The 14,704-nt window shown below is 49.9% G+C and overlaps 1 protein-coding gene across 1 annotated transcript in view; it reads right to left on the reverse strand.

The window, feature by feature from the left end:
* Positions 1-4,011: 4,011 nt before the first annotated feature.
* Positions 4,012-14,704, reverse strand: part of GALNT17 (polypeptide N-acetylgalactosaminyltransferase 17) — a 270,097-nt gene continuing 259,404 nt past the window's right edge. Inside the window, exons 10-11 of the mRNA XM_009900481.2 lie at positions 6,035-6,202; positions 4,012-5,134 (exon numbers count right to left, since the gene is read on the reverse strand). Of these exons, the coding sequence (XP_009898783.1) occupies positions 5,006-5,134; positions 6,035-6,202 (297 nt within the window). The 3' untranslated portion in view covers positions 4,012-5,005. The remainder of the gene's footprint in view (positions 5,135-6,034; positions 6,203-14,704) is intronic.

A 14,704-nucleotide genomic window follows, 5' to 3' on the forward strand; every position in this document is an offset into this window, starting at 1 on the left:
GGCCAGGTCAGTGGTGGAGTCCCTGGAGGGGTTTAAAAGCTGTGTAGATGTGATGATGAAGGACATGGTTTAGTGGTGGACTTGGCAGTGCTGGGTTGCCTTCATGATCTTAAATCTTCCAACCAAAACAATTCTATGATTTAACTCCAGGATATGGCTCTCACCCCTGGGAAGCACCAAGGTCCTGTTAAGGGCATCAGAAGAGCTCACTGTTGACTTCAACCCACCTCCACTTGTACCATTTTCTAACCTGGACCTTTCCCCTCAGAAAGTCTGGTGTATAATACACATGCAAGCAAGAGCACAGCTTATCATCTGGTGTCACCTTCAAGAGAGCTGTGGCTACAAATGGGGCAGTCCACGATGGAGCTCTGCCCTAACAGGCTCCAGGCTGAAGGCTACACTCACTTGGACTGATGCTAGCAGCCTGTTGTGTCCTTATCCCTGGTGGGAGAGCTGCTGCTCCTATCAGAACTCCATCAGTACCATCATTACATGGTGCACCCACCTGCCCAGGAATAGAATCACAGAATGGTAGGGGTTGGAAAGGACCTCCAGAGATTATCAAGACCAGCACTCTGCCAAAGCAGGATCACCTAGGGCAGGTCACACAGGAACTGAAAGAATTGAGGCTGTTCAGTCTGGAGAAGAGAAGGCTCCAGGGAGACCTTAGAGCAGCCTTCCAGTACCTGAATGGGGCTACAGGAGAGCTGGGGAGGGACTTTTGACAAGGGCTGGGAGAGAGACAGAAGAGGGGCAATGGTTTGAAACTGGAGCAGGGGAGATTTAGGTTGGGGGTTGGTCTCTTCTCCCAGGCAACCAGCACCAGAACAAGAGGACACAGTCTCAAGCCTTGCCAGGGGAGGTTTAGGCTGGATGTTAGGAAGAAGTTCTTCACAGAAAGAGAGATTAACCATTGGAATGTGCTGCCCAGGGAGGTGGTGGAGTCACCATCACTGGAGATGTTTAGGAAGAGACTGGATGGGGTGCTTGGTGTCATGGCTTAGTTGATTAGATGGTGTTGGGTGATAGCTTGGACTCAGTGATCTTGAAGGTCTTTTCCAACCTGGTCTATTCTATGCTATGCTATGCTATGCTATGCTATGCTATGCTATGCTATGCTATGCTATGGAAGTTCTTTACAGTGAGGGTGGTGAAACACTGGAACAGGTTGCCCCGAGATGTGGTCGAGGCCCCATCCCTGGAGACATTCAAGATCAGAATCACTGTGGCCCTGGACAGCCTGATCTAGTTGGAGGTGTCCCTGCTGACTGCAGGGGAGTTGGACAAGATGACCTTTGAGGATCCCTTCCAAACCAATGCAGGCTGTGGATCAGTGAAGGCATCCAGACATGTCTTACATACACCTACCCACATGTTGCTCTCCTTACAGGGACACAACATCACCATCCAGCCTTGTTTTTAGGAGAACATGGCTGTAAGAAAAGGGTTCTAAGGAGTGCCCCAATCTCCAGGGTGCATCTAGAACCACCCCCAAGGCTGAGCACAGGAACGACGCCTTGTCTCTTTTCAGCTTGTGGAATGGCACCACATGATCTGGGTGAGGATGAAAGAGGAGGTTAATCTGCATTGGCCATCTCTCTTGATTTCTCCTTCATTTCCATTTCTGTTTTTTTTTTTTCCCAGATGGCAGTTCCATTCCAGCAGCAGCACTTTCCTATTCAATAAAGTCACAGGCAGGCTGCCTGCCCCCCTGCCTCTGTGGCTCAGCAGCAGCCAAGCTTTGGAAACTCACTCGAGAGGCGAGGCTCAAATCAGATATTTAATAAGAACCACTTCGATATCACTTTCTTAAAGCAATTAACATAGTATCAGAGAGAAGCACAAGATGCAACAGATCCAGAGTTCTAAGACAAGATTTCTACACTTCAGGAGGGCGCAGACCTGGGGTCATCGCCTCGGCGATGGTCTCTGCACGTCACAGGCCAAGGCTGGAGCAGAACTTCAGTCACGGGGACACAGCAGATCAAATGCTCTTCATCCCGGTTTCACTCCTGCTGCTTCTTTTTCAGCCATGTGAAAGCACTCTGTGTTACACCAGTGAGACCAGGCAGACCACCCCAGCAGGCTTGCTGCCCCACCTCGAGGGTCTTTGGAGCAAAGCGTTCGCCTCCACCTTCCCCCCACCCCCTTCCTTCTGGCTAGTCAGGCATTTGTTTTCCTTATGGAGCATGAAGAAAGGCATCTCCAAACCTTTATGTTTTAAAGGATCAGAGAGCACATTGCCACCAGCATCCTCAAGTCCAGGTTGTCCTGTGTTGCCAGAGGCAAACTCCCAAGCTCATGTATGCCATCTCCAGCAGGCAGCACAAATGCCCAGCTGGAGCTGCTGGGTGGTGCACCTTGCTTGTGCCAAGGGCTGCCACCTCCTGAGTGGAGCCACGTGGACATCCCAGAGTGACTCTGGCTGGCAACCCAGTGTGACAAATGGAGCGAGTCCCTCCTGCCTGGTGGCTGCAGCAGGCCCTGCCAATTCCAGCAGCTGAGGTGTAGCCACACATTCATTTCTGCTGCCGGGGACAGGGACAGGAGCCTCCAGCAGCTGAAGCAGATGGAAGGCTGGGGGCCGTGACACCTTAGACCACCACAATTAAATCTGACAAAGCCCATCTGCTGGTGCCCTGAGCGCTGGCAGGACTAGAGCTGGACCAGGAACCAGGAATTATAGCACAGGCAACATCCAAGGGCTTTCTGGTTGTTTGTCCTGAACCATGCAGGCTTTCCCCAGCACTGAACAATGTGTGGCTTCTCCTGACGACTGGCAGCAAACTGATTGCTCAGTTAAAGGGCATTTTTATACCATTCTGAACCGTAGCTGTGAAGTCTCAAATGCCCCAGGCTTCCTTGGAGTTCATTCCATTACTAAATCATTAATATTTTTTTCTTAGAAGGCAGCAACAAATGCAAGGGGAAACACATCATGCACCTAAAGACATCTCGGTTGGTTGGTTGGGGTTGGGTTTTGTTTTGTTTTGAGGGCTAAAATTTATTACACAAGAGATGGTGCAACAGCAAAGAGGAGAGCAGAAAATTCTACATTGATTCCCTATGCTGCAATTCAGGACAACCAAGAGGTAAAACCTTGTTAAGGAAGGCAAAGGGGGGGAGGGTGTGGGGGAAAGAAAGATAATTCAGAGGCAACCCCAACGGATGAAGAGGTCTTGTCAAGCCTAAATGAACAAACCAGTCCTATGTGATGCTCGTTGCTGTGGAAGGAAGAGTGAAATGTATCTGCTTCTGTTCAATAAATTACTAAAACATCAGTTTACAAACCTGCTGCATGGCATCGAAAATTAAAGTCATTAAACATCCAGGTAGCTTCATCCTGATGCAAATGGAAGACAGGCATGAGTGCTCTGCAGCAAACGGCGCTGTGCACATCCCGGCGCTGGCAAACATATTTACATCTACAGCTCATATATTAATATATTTTAGTGCACCCTAGCCAGAGGGCAACCAGAAAGAGTATTATTCTGTGAGAAGGACAGGAGATGGGCTGGCTTCTCCTCTCTCCCCACCAAAGCCTGTACCCATTAGTGTGGCACCCACGGAAAGCAACCTTCAAAGACCACAGTTCCCTTTTCCAGGTAGCCTGACATCAGGACCCCAACCCAATCTATGGTCTCCCGTGATGGCTGAGTGGATCTGGTAGCCAAGATGACTGTGGGCCAAAAAAAAAAAAGGCAGGTGAAATCACCTCACTGTATTTATTAACAACCCTCAAAGGACTTCAAGGGCAAGCTTTTCAGCCAAACTGCCCTTCATTTGGCTCTTGTCCTCCCTCTTGCTTCCTGACTTCACCACAGCTCATGAAGGTCTGCGGTGACATGTAATGTTTGAGGTGGCCCTTGACCACAGCCACACACTAGCCAGGCAGGGCTGGAGTGCTCAAGCCTCAGGAAGAGGACACCACTACCAAGTTATGGAGACTGCATCACTGATGTCTTCACTCAGAGCAAGGATGTCTTAAACTCAAACCCCACGGCCTCCGTGGGAGGCAAGCCCAGGAGGGACTTTCTTTCACAGTACCTGCTCTCAGCCTGTTGCACACACCAGCACATCCACCCTCACTTCTAAACCAGCAAAAACCCCAAAAGGCTAAAGGTGTGTCTCCATGGGAACAGTGCCAGGCCAGTGGCCCTGCTGGCAGGGCAAGGTGGATCTGCAGCTCACCAGGTGCAGGAAGCATCTCACAAACTTTACTCATGGTGTGGTGAGTAAGGGTAGACTACTGCACAAGCAGACAGGGAGACATCCAGGATCTTTTCTCCTGGGGTCTCCATGGGAGGGACTGGTGCTGCACTGGGCTGGTCTGGTCAACAGCAGTGTGTGGGCAAGGGAGAGGGAGCAATGGGAGATCAGTAGGATTTTGTTTGATGCCATCTGTGATGGAGGGTTGGAAAGATCCATGGAAACTACTGGAGAGAGATTTGCCTCTCCCACACTGAAGAAAGGGGCTGCTGGATGCAAGGGCAAGAAAGGGAGGAAAGAGAGGACCTAGCAAAAGAGCACATCTTTAATACTCTGCTCATGTGGGGCTTGGCAACCTTTTCTGCTCACCAGCATGTTGGTTTTGGTGCTTGCCAGGCAGCTCTATCCAAGGTCTCTCAACTCCAATGGTGGTGCAAACCTACCTGGCCCTTTGGGAGAGTTTGGTGTTGTCTGGGAAAGGAACAATTTCCTGACAGTAAAATGCTCACAAGACTGCATGAGCTTATTACAGTCATTCCAGCAGAAATAAGTGGTACCTTTTAGAGTGCTTGCTAGAAGAAAATAGCAGTTCTGACCCAATTTCACACAGTTGGAATCAGCTGTGGGAGACTAATATACAATAAAAAGACACAAATGCCCATTTCCCCCATGTCCTCTCCTAATAACATGAATAAAGCTCTGTATTGATATTTTTGTCCTTTCCAAAGGAGTCCAGGCAGGTCAGTCCAAGTCAGCTGTGTTTCCAGTCCAACTCCTCTGACTCTTCCACCCTTTATTTGATGACATTTTTAATTGTCCACCTTTGTCCTGTGCAGCTGCGAAGAATCAGGTCGATGCCGGCCATGCCCCTGTTCTCCACTTCCAAGCACCGTCCAGTCCCCTTGTTCAGGATGGCACCGTTCTAGAATCAAAGGATAGGGGAGGGAAGTGTTTAAAATCTTCAAGGCACAGGGTTGCCTGTGAAACAAACCTTTCAATCTGAAGAAGAGAAGGCTGAGGGGAGACCTCATCCTCCTCTACAACTACCCCAAAAGAGGTTGGAGCGAGGTGGGGGTTGGTTTCCTCTCACACGTTACAAGTGACAGGACATGAGGAAACAGCCTCAAGATGTGCCAAGGGAGGTTCAGGTTGGATAACAGGAAAACTTTCTTCCCAGAAAGGGTTCTCAGGCACTGGAATCATAGAATCATAGAATCAGTAAGGTTGGAAAAGACCTCAGAGATCATCAAGTCCAACCTATCACCCAACACCTCCTGACTAATAAACCATGATTCCAAGTGCCCACGTCCAATGCCTTTTTGAACACCTCCAGGGAAGGTGACTCCACCACCTCCCTGGGTAGCCCATTCCAATGGCTAACAAGAGAAGACTGAGAGGGGATTTAATAAATGTTTATGAATATCTGAGGGTTGGGGGTCAGGCTCTCCTCAGTTGCACCCTGGGATAGGACAAGGGGCAATGGATATAAACTCCAGCACAGGAGGTTCCACCTCAACATGAGGAGGAACTTCTTCCCTGTGAGGCTCACAGAGCACTGGAACAGGCTGCCCAGAGAGGTTGTGGAGTCTCCTTGTCTGGAGACTTTCAAGCCCCGTCTGGATGCATTCCTGTGTGACCTGTGCTGGATTCTATTGTCCTGCTCTGGCAGGGGGTTGAACTCAATGATCTCCAGAAGTCCCTTCCAACCCTTAGCATCCTGTGAGCCTGGAATCCTTCAGTTACCCGATGCCAAAGACAGCGTGCCTCAGCCCCATGGTTTGGGAAGCAGAGAGGCAGAATCCATGGCAGACTCATCACAAACCTGTATGAAATTCCAGCGCTTGTGGAGGCTGCTCTTGACCTTCTCACAGTCGAGGAGCTGCGGGAAGCGGCTTTTCACGTTGTCCACCAGGCAGCGGGTGTCGGGGAGGAGCGTGGTGGTCCCAAGGGCACCGAGGTGAAGGAATCCCTCCTTGGTGTAGCGTGCAAGCTGGGGGTGGGGAAAGGAGAGGAAGAAGACCATCAGTATCTTTGGAACACCATGAAAGAGTGATAGAGGAGAGGAGAAGTTTGCAGAGATCAGGAGAAAAAAAGCCAAGGTGGTGCACAGAAGAAGTGGAACTTGCAAGAGCTAACCCCCTCCCCCCCAGCTTTCTCCAGCCTTTTATTCTCGTTGTTTTGGGGCTATTTTTTTTTGTGGGTGGCATGCCAAGAAGAGAATCATAGAATCATAGACTCAATAAGGTTGGAAAAGACCTCAGAGATCATCAAGTCCAACCTGTCACCCAGCACCTCACGACAACTAATCCATGGCTCCAAGTGCCACGTCCAATCCCTTTTTGAACACCTCCAGGGACAGTGACTCCACCACCTCCCTGGGCAGCACATTCCAACAGGCAATTACTCTTTCTGGGAAGAACTTTCTCCTCACCACCAGCCTAAACTTCTCCTGGCACAGTTTGAGACTGTGTCCTCTTGTTCTGGTGCTGGTTGCCTGGGAGGAGAGACCAACCCCCACCTGGCTAAAACCTCCCTTCAGGTAGTTGTAGAGAGCAATAAAGTCTCCCCTGAGCCTCCTCTTCTCCAGGCTAAACAACCTCAGCCTCTCCTCACAGGGCTGTGCTTGAGGATTCTCACCAGCCTCGTTGCCCTTACTCTAAGCCTTATATGCACTGTGAGGCACTCTCTTGGGCCTGAACACCCTGTAGGCTGGGGGGATGGATGATTTCAGCTGGAGCCAGCTGGCTCAGACGGTCATGCCGTAAAAGTCTGTGGCTTCTCACATGCTTGGCCAGCCAGCGTTGGTTTGGCCTGCAAACAACGCTGCTGGTGTGTCTGGCACAGCCTCCAGCAGCTCCAACAGCAGCCGGGCAGCAACAGCAGCCAAAGGGACCAATATGTAACTGGCCCTGTGCCCTGGGGACACAAGCCCAGACCTTCCCCAGAGCTCAGCATTGCACCTAACTCCCAGCATCAACAAAACTGGTGAAGGGTCTGGAGAGTTGGTCTGGTGAGGACTGGTCAAGGGAACTGGGGTTGCTCAGCCAGGAGAAGAGGGCTGAGAGTTGGCTCTCTACAACTCCCCAAAAGCAGGTTGGAGTGAGGTGGGGCTTGGTCTCTTCTCTCTGGAATCAGGTGGTAGAACAAGAGGAAATGGCCTGAAAGTGTGCCAGGGGTTGGGTATCAGGAAATATTTCTTTCCTGCAAGAGTGGTCAGGCAGTGGAACAGGCTGCCCAGGGAGGTGGTAGAGTCACCATGCACATGGCACTTTGGAACATGGCTTAATGGCCATGGTGGTGCTAGGTTGAATGTTGGGCTTGACCTTAGAGGCCTTTTTCAGCCCAAACAATTGTATGATTCTATGATCTGACCACCCAGTGCTCCCCAGACACACCTTGGCTGCCAAGGAAGTGCAGGCTGGGAGCATGGGGCAGCGCTGATGGTCTCAGGGGTGTTGGGCAAGGCACAGAACAGCTGGCACTGACACAGCCCTTCCACAGTGGTGGGGCTGCACACAAAGGGTTTCTCCATTTGCAATCCCACCAAAAATATTACCCTATGCATATTAAAATTCAGGAGTGGAAAGAGATGAATGCCAGGAGCCTGGGTTTTGTAGTTCAGGGGGAAAGATATACACAGCTGCTTATTTAAATTATGAATCAATGTATTATCTAGCAGACAAATCAGGAGAATTCAGCACGTTAATTAACTGAGCAGATCTGTGACCCAGATGCTTAAAGAGAGAGAGTAAATCACAGTGGGAGTTTGGGTTATCTTGGTGGGAATAATTAAACACTGAAAATCAAGTTAAAACAATGTAGCAGGGTCTGACTCCAGCAACAGTAGGTAGAGTTAGGCTACCTGAAGTCAGCTTTGTCCTCCCTCCACGATTTCAGCTGCAGCTATAGGTGTGCTGAACCCTTTGGCTGACCCCTGTGCTGCCCTTCTGTCTTGGTGCCTGGTGCTTCAGTTGCACATTTAGCCAACTCGTCTTGTATCACAGCAAGACCTCCTCTACTCTACAGAATGAATGGTCAGGCATTGGAACAGGCTGCTCAGGGAGCTGGTGGAGTCACCACCCCTGGAGGTGTTCAAAAACCCTGTAGCTGTGGCACTCTGGGCCACAGAAGGCCAATGGCATCCTGGCCTGAATCAGGAATAGTGCAGCCAGTAGGAGCAGGGAGGTCATTCTGCCCTGTGCTCTGCACTGGTTAGGTCACACCTTGAATACTGTGTCCAGTTCTGGGCTCCTCAGTTTAAGAAGGACATTGAAACACTTGAAGGTGTCCAGAGAAGAGCTGGGAAGGGGTCTGGAGCACAGCCCTGTGAGGAGAGGCCTAGGGAGCTGGGGTTGCTTAGCCTGGAGAAGAGGAGGCTCAGGGGAGACCTTCTTGCTCTCTCCAACTCCCTGAAGGGAGGTTGCAGCCAGGTGGGGGTTGGTCTCTTCTCCCAGGCAACCAGCACCAGAACAAGTGGACACAATATCAAGCTGTGCCAGGGGAATTTTAGACTTGAGGTGAAGAGAAAGTTCTTCCCAGGAAGATTATTTGGCCACTGGAATGTGCTGCCCAGGGAGGTGATGGAGTCACTGTCCCTGGAAGTGTTCAAAAAGGGATTGGACATGGCACTTGGAGCCATGGGTTAGTTGTCCTGAGGTGTTGGGTGACAGGTTGGACTTGATCTCTGAGGTCTTTTCCAACCTGGTTGATTCTGTGATTCTATGATTTTATGGGCATTGAGGTGTTGGGTTGAGAGCTGGACTTGATAGCATCTTGGATGTCTTTTGCAACCTTAATGGTTCTGTGATGCTTCACATCCCACCAAGGTCCATTCGCCAGAGGTGGATTCAGTGGTGGTCGGAATGCAGAGGTCTGCATGCTGGGCAGCCTGCTCTGTGCAGGGCTGGTGCTGGTGTGGGGCACAGTACAGCAGTGCAGTACAGCATCTGTTCTTCTGCTCCCCAGATCTCTTTGCAAGGTGATCATAGTACCATAGCATCAATAAAGGTTGGAAAAGACCGCAGAGATCATCAAGTCCAACCTATTACCTAACAGTTAACACCTCTTGACAACTAAACCATGGCTCCAAGTGCCACATCCAATCCCTTTTTGAACACCTTCAGGGATGGGGACTCCACCACCTCCCTGGGCAGCACATTCCAATGGCCAATTACTCTTTCTGGGAAGAACTTTCTCCTCACCTCAAGCCCAAACCATGCAGAAGACTAAAACGCTCTGTAGCTTTACAGTAATTCCTTCTCCAAAGTGCTGTGCTGGTGCAGCAGGGATGGGAAGGAAGGCAGCCTGCAGAGCTTAAATGCATGACCAACACCTCCTCCTCCCATGGATTCGCTCCTCCCCTGCTGATCCACCAGCAAGCTCAGCTCACGCTGTGTTGGGCCCCCAGCAAAGGGAGGCTGGAGAACCTGGGAATGACTCCTTGGGCATCGAGAGCCCAGCTGAAAGCTCAGATTCCCATTGTTTGTTTTTAGCAGTTTGATGTTTCAGTGACCCAAGCCTCAGGTGAGCTGGTGCTCTCAGTGTTTGCAGCCATGCAACCCATCTCAATTTCAGCACCTACAGGCTGCTTGTCTTGCCAGATGAAAGTGATACACAAAGAAAGGAAAAAATGAGACAAGCCCTCTCCATGACAGACAGAAGAAACCATGCAGAGGCCTCAAATGGGCAGTGTGAGTTACTCTCCTTCTCCTGTTTCCAAAATGTTTCCTACCACGTACTTAATTAGTGTGCTAGACTCTTCCTTTTCTAATGAGGTTTGGCAGCTCATCTTCAGACAGTTGGCCTCATGCCCACAAGGCACCACAATTTCTGCTCTTACATGCTGCTGCCTGATGTGGTGGGGGAAAATAAGTAGAGCAAAAAGCAAATCTTTCCTGAGGTAGGGAATGGGCTGAGGGGTGGCAGGGAGACCTGCATCAAGAATAGTGTGGCCAGCAGGAGCAGGGAAGTCATTGTGCCCCTGTACTCAGCACTGGTTAGGCCACACCTTGAGTCCTGTGTCCAGTTCTGAGTCCCTCAATTTAAGAAGGATATTGAGACACTTGAATGTGTGCAGAGAAGGGCAACAAAGCTGGGGAGATGTTTGGAGCACAGCCCTGTGAGGAGAGGCTGAGGGAGCTGGGGTTGCTTAGCCTGCAGAAGAGGAGGCTCAGGGGAGACCTTCTTGCTCTCTCCAACTCCCTGAAGGGAGGTTGTGGCCAGGAGGGGGTTGGTCTCTTCTCCCAGGCACCCAGCATCAGAACAAGAGGACACAGTCTCAAGCTGTGCCAGGGGAGGTTTAGGCTTGAGGTGAGGAGAAAGCTCTTCTCAGAGAGAGCTGTTGGCCATTGGAATGTGCTGCCCAGGGAGGTGGTGGAGTCCCCATCCCTGGAGGTGTTCAAGAGGGGATTGGATGTGGCACTTGGTGCCATGGTTCAGTAGTCATGAGGTGTTGGGTGGCAGGCTGGACTTGATGATCTTTGAGGTCTTTTCCAACCTTATTGATTCTATGATTCTATGATTATGAAAAATGCATTAAGTGCATCTCTTTCTTAGCTGTGTCATCTCCTGTGTCCAGTAGCCAGATAAATAGAACCCTGAGTGTGTGTCTGGATCTAGCACCTAACATCTGATCTACTCTTCTGAGCAGAGTGGAGGCTCTCAACAGCCATTGCAAGCTTGAAGCCTGTTGAACTGGCAAAGCTTAGAGTGGTTACTCCCCAAAATTCCTGCCTAATGTGCAAGCTCCACCTTGCTCCTGAGACATTTATGGATTTGGTTTGCTTTTGATGGCTTAATTCTTCTACTGGTATTTTGCTCCTCTCCAGAGCGAGCTGGGGGCCTCAGCCACAAGGTGACAGCAAGAGCTGAAGCTCTCAGGTAAATGGAGTCCTATGGTGAGGCTCCAATCCTGCTGCCATTAGGTTTTTCTTGAGCCATTAAAAGGAAGAAAATGAAGAGCAGAGGCCAACACTTGAGGTGGCCTCTTGGGCAGCTGTGGGGAGCGTGGCTGCAGCCTGGCCAGCACTTTCTATCTGGATTTGCCCCATAAAAGAGATGGGAAGCAGCTCTGACTCATCACCACAGAGTGCACCAAACAATGTTTTCAAGAGCTGGTCCAGACAGTGTCCTAGGTCTCACTGCCTGCTAAGCAACTTAGTCAGACTCCAGGAAGCAGATGAAGCCAGGCAGGGGCTGAACAAACAGCAAATGACAAATGCAGAGGCACCAGCCTGAGTAAACACCTGAAGGAGTTACCCAGCCTGGCACAGGACAAGAAATGAAGAGAAAGACTGAGAGAAAGGACCTGAGAAAAACCATTAAAAAAATATTAACAAGCTAACCAGTTAAAAGTGATTAATATTGATGAAGTCTTAAATCTCTTAATCAACGTAAGTGGCCCAAAGCCACATGCCCAAGCAGAAACACTGACTCATAGCCACATCCTCTTACAAACACCCTCCCAGCTAAAACTCCACCTTGCAAAGACCCCCCCAAACCCTCCCTTCAGGTACCACTCTGGGGGGGGGGCTGCTTTTCCCCCAGGGGACCTACAGCCCCCACGGATGCTGGGGGCGTGGAAGGGTGCATTGGTCACACCAGCACCCACTGCATCACTGAGGCTGCTCTCCAAGCTGGCACCACCAATCCATCTTCCTTGATTGCTGTTTCTGGCTGGCTGCGTCTCAGGGATGGGAGGAAGCTAATTAGACATCTTAGCACCTGGGAAATAAAAGCCTTGATGACCTTCATTGACTGGATTGGAAAATAATTTCAGGTTGTTTAGCTTCCTTTCTGCACAAAGCAGATCATCAATTAGCAAGCCCAAGGAAAGCATCCAGCCTTTTGCTTTGAACACAATTTCATCTGATGCGCTGGTTTGTCACCCTTGCTACTGCCATGTCCCAAATGATCTCTGTATTGATGGGTTTTGTCCTCAAGTTCTGAGGCTTAAATGGGCAAAACATATTTTAGCCTCTAATTAAATGAAATGCTCTGCTGGGTGAACATTATCTTAAGTTTTATAGTATCAGAGTGCTTTCTATCACCTTAATATATCACCATAGCTCTGTCACTCCAATGAGGTATTACTGTATTATTAGTGTAATACATCATTACAGCAAGGTGTTTCCATGATCTACTGCTTAAAAGATGAAGCCATCAAGAAGGGGGGGTGGAAATTCCACAAGTAGCCTGAATATAATTACAGGATGAAAGGATCCTTTATCAGCAAAGCTGATAATGACTTGACATGGAAGTGCAGGGACCCCTCACACTAGATCAGGTTTCTCACAGCCCCATCCAGCCTGGCCTTCAAAACCTCCAGGGATGAGGCTTCCACCACTTTCCAGGTGTGCCAGTCTCTCACCACCCTCATGGAGGACAACTTCTTCCTAACATCCAATCTCAATCTACCCATTTCTAGTTTTGCTCCATCCCCCCCAGTCCTATCCCTCCCTGACACCCTCAGAAGTCCCTCCCCAGCTTTCTTGGAGCCCCCTTCAGATACTGGAAGGCCACAATTAGGTCTCCTCAGAGTTGTCTTCTCTCCAGACTGAACAGCCCCAACTCTCTCAGTCTGTCTCCATAGGAGAGGAGCTCCAGCCCTCTGCTTATCCTTGTGGCCCTTCTCTGGAAACCTTCCAGCACCTCCAGATCCAATTCTATGATTCTATGAACTCCCACACCTTGAGTCCTGTGTCCAGCTCTGGGCCTCTCAATTTAAGAAGGACATTGAGATTCTTGAATGTGTGCAGAGAAGGGCAATGAAGCTGCAGAGAGGTCTTGAGCACAAGCCCTATGAGGAGAGGCTGAGGGAGCTGGGGTACCTTAGCCTGGAGAAGAGGAGGCTCAGGGGAGACCTTCTTGCTGTCTACAACTCCCTGAAGGGAGGTTGTATCCAGATGGGGGTTGATCTCTTCTCCCAGGCAACCAGCCCCAGAACAAGAGGACACAGTCTCAAGCTGTGCCAGGGGAAGTTTAGGCTTGAGGTGAGGAGAAAGTTCTTCTCAGAGAGAGTTGTTAGCCATTGAAATGTGCTGCCCAGGGAGGTGGTGGAGTCACCATCCCTGGAGGTGTTCAGAAAGGGATTGGATGTGGCACTTGGTGCCATGGTTCAGTAGTCAGGAAGTATTGGGTGACAGGTTGGACTTGATGATCTTTGAGGTCTTTTCCAACCTTATTGATTCTATCATTCTATGATCCTATGAAATGAAAGTAGGGAGAATGGGAAGCTACAGAGAAACCCCAAGCATTTCCCCCACTAATAGATGCTACAACAGAAGTGCTGTGAGCAAAGGCCAAGATCTCCTCCACATTTGGATATAAGAATGGGATCATAGGATGAGAAAAGTTGAAAAAGACCTCTAAGATCAGTAAGTCAGATGGAAACAGCAATCAAGGAAGATGGATTGGTGGTGCCAGCTTGGAGAGCAGCCTCAGTGATGCAGTGGGTGCTGATGTGACCAATGCACCCTTCCACTCCCCCAGCATCCGTGGGGGCTGTGGGAAAAGCAGCCCCCCCAGACTGGTACCTGAAAGAGGGGGGGAGGTGTAGGGGTCTTTGCAAGGTGGAGTTTTAGCCGGGAGGGTGTTTGTAAGAGGATGTGGCTATGAGTCAGTGTTTCTGCTTGGGCATGTGGCTTCGGGCCACTTACATTGATTAAGGGATTTAAGACCTCGCCAATATTAATCACTTATAACTGGTTAGCATCTTGATATTTTTTAATGGTTTTTCTCTGGTTCTTTCTCTCAGTCTTTCTCTTCATTTCTTGTCCTGTGCCAGGCTGGGTAACTCCTTCAGGTGTTTACTCAGGCTGGTGCCTCTGCATTTGTCATTTGCTGTTTGTTCAGCCCCTGCCTGGCTTCATCTGCTTCCTGGAGTCTGACTAAGTTGCTAAGCATGCAGTGAGACCTAGGACATTGTCTGGACCAGCTCTTGAAAACACTGATCCCTTCTACCTTCAAGACCACCAGCCCATTTCCCAGTAAGCCACATCTGCCCAGGTTTTGAGTGCTTCCAGGGATGGTGACTCCACCACTTCCCTGGGATACATCCATCACACCTAACTACATCCATCTGGATATTACATGCTTAGCTTAAACTGATTAGAGTCACCAGCAGAGCAGAAACTCAGGATACAAAACAGTTATATAGTTACTGTAGGTAATACAGATTTAATAACTAGTTAATATACATCACCAGGAGCCAGCAATGCACCCTTAAGGCCAAGAAGGCTAACTGTATCTTGGAGCTTATGAAGAAGAGTGTGACCAGCAGGTCGAGGGAGGTTCTCCTCCCACTCCTAGCCGGGCCACAGCTGGAGAACTGGAGCTAGTTCTGGAATCCCCAGTTCAAGTGGGACAGGGAACTACTACAGAGAGTCCAGTGAAGGCTCCAAAGTTGCTGAGGGGCCTGGAGCATCACTGTCAGGAGGAAAGGCTGAGAGCCCTGGAACTGCCTGCCCTCTCACCCTCTCTTTCACTCTCTCTT

Source organism: Dryobates pubescens, chromosome 13 (assembly GCF_014839835.1).
Source record: "Dryobates pubescens isolate bDryPub1 chromosome 13, bDryPub1.pri, whole genome shotgun sequence".
Lineage (NCBI taxonomy): Eukaryota > Metazoa > Chordata > Aves > Piciformes > Picidae > Dryobates > Dryobates pubescens.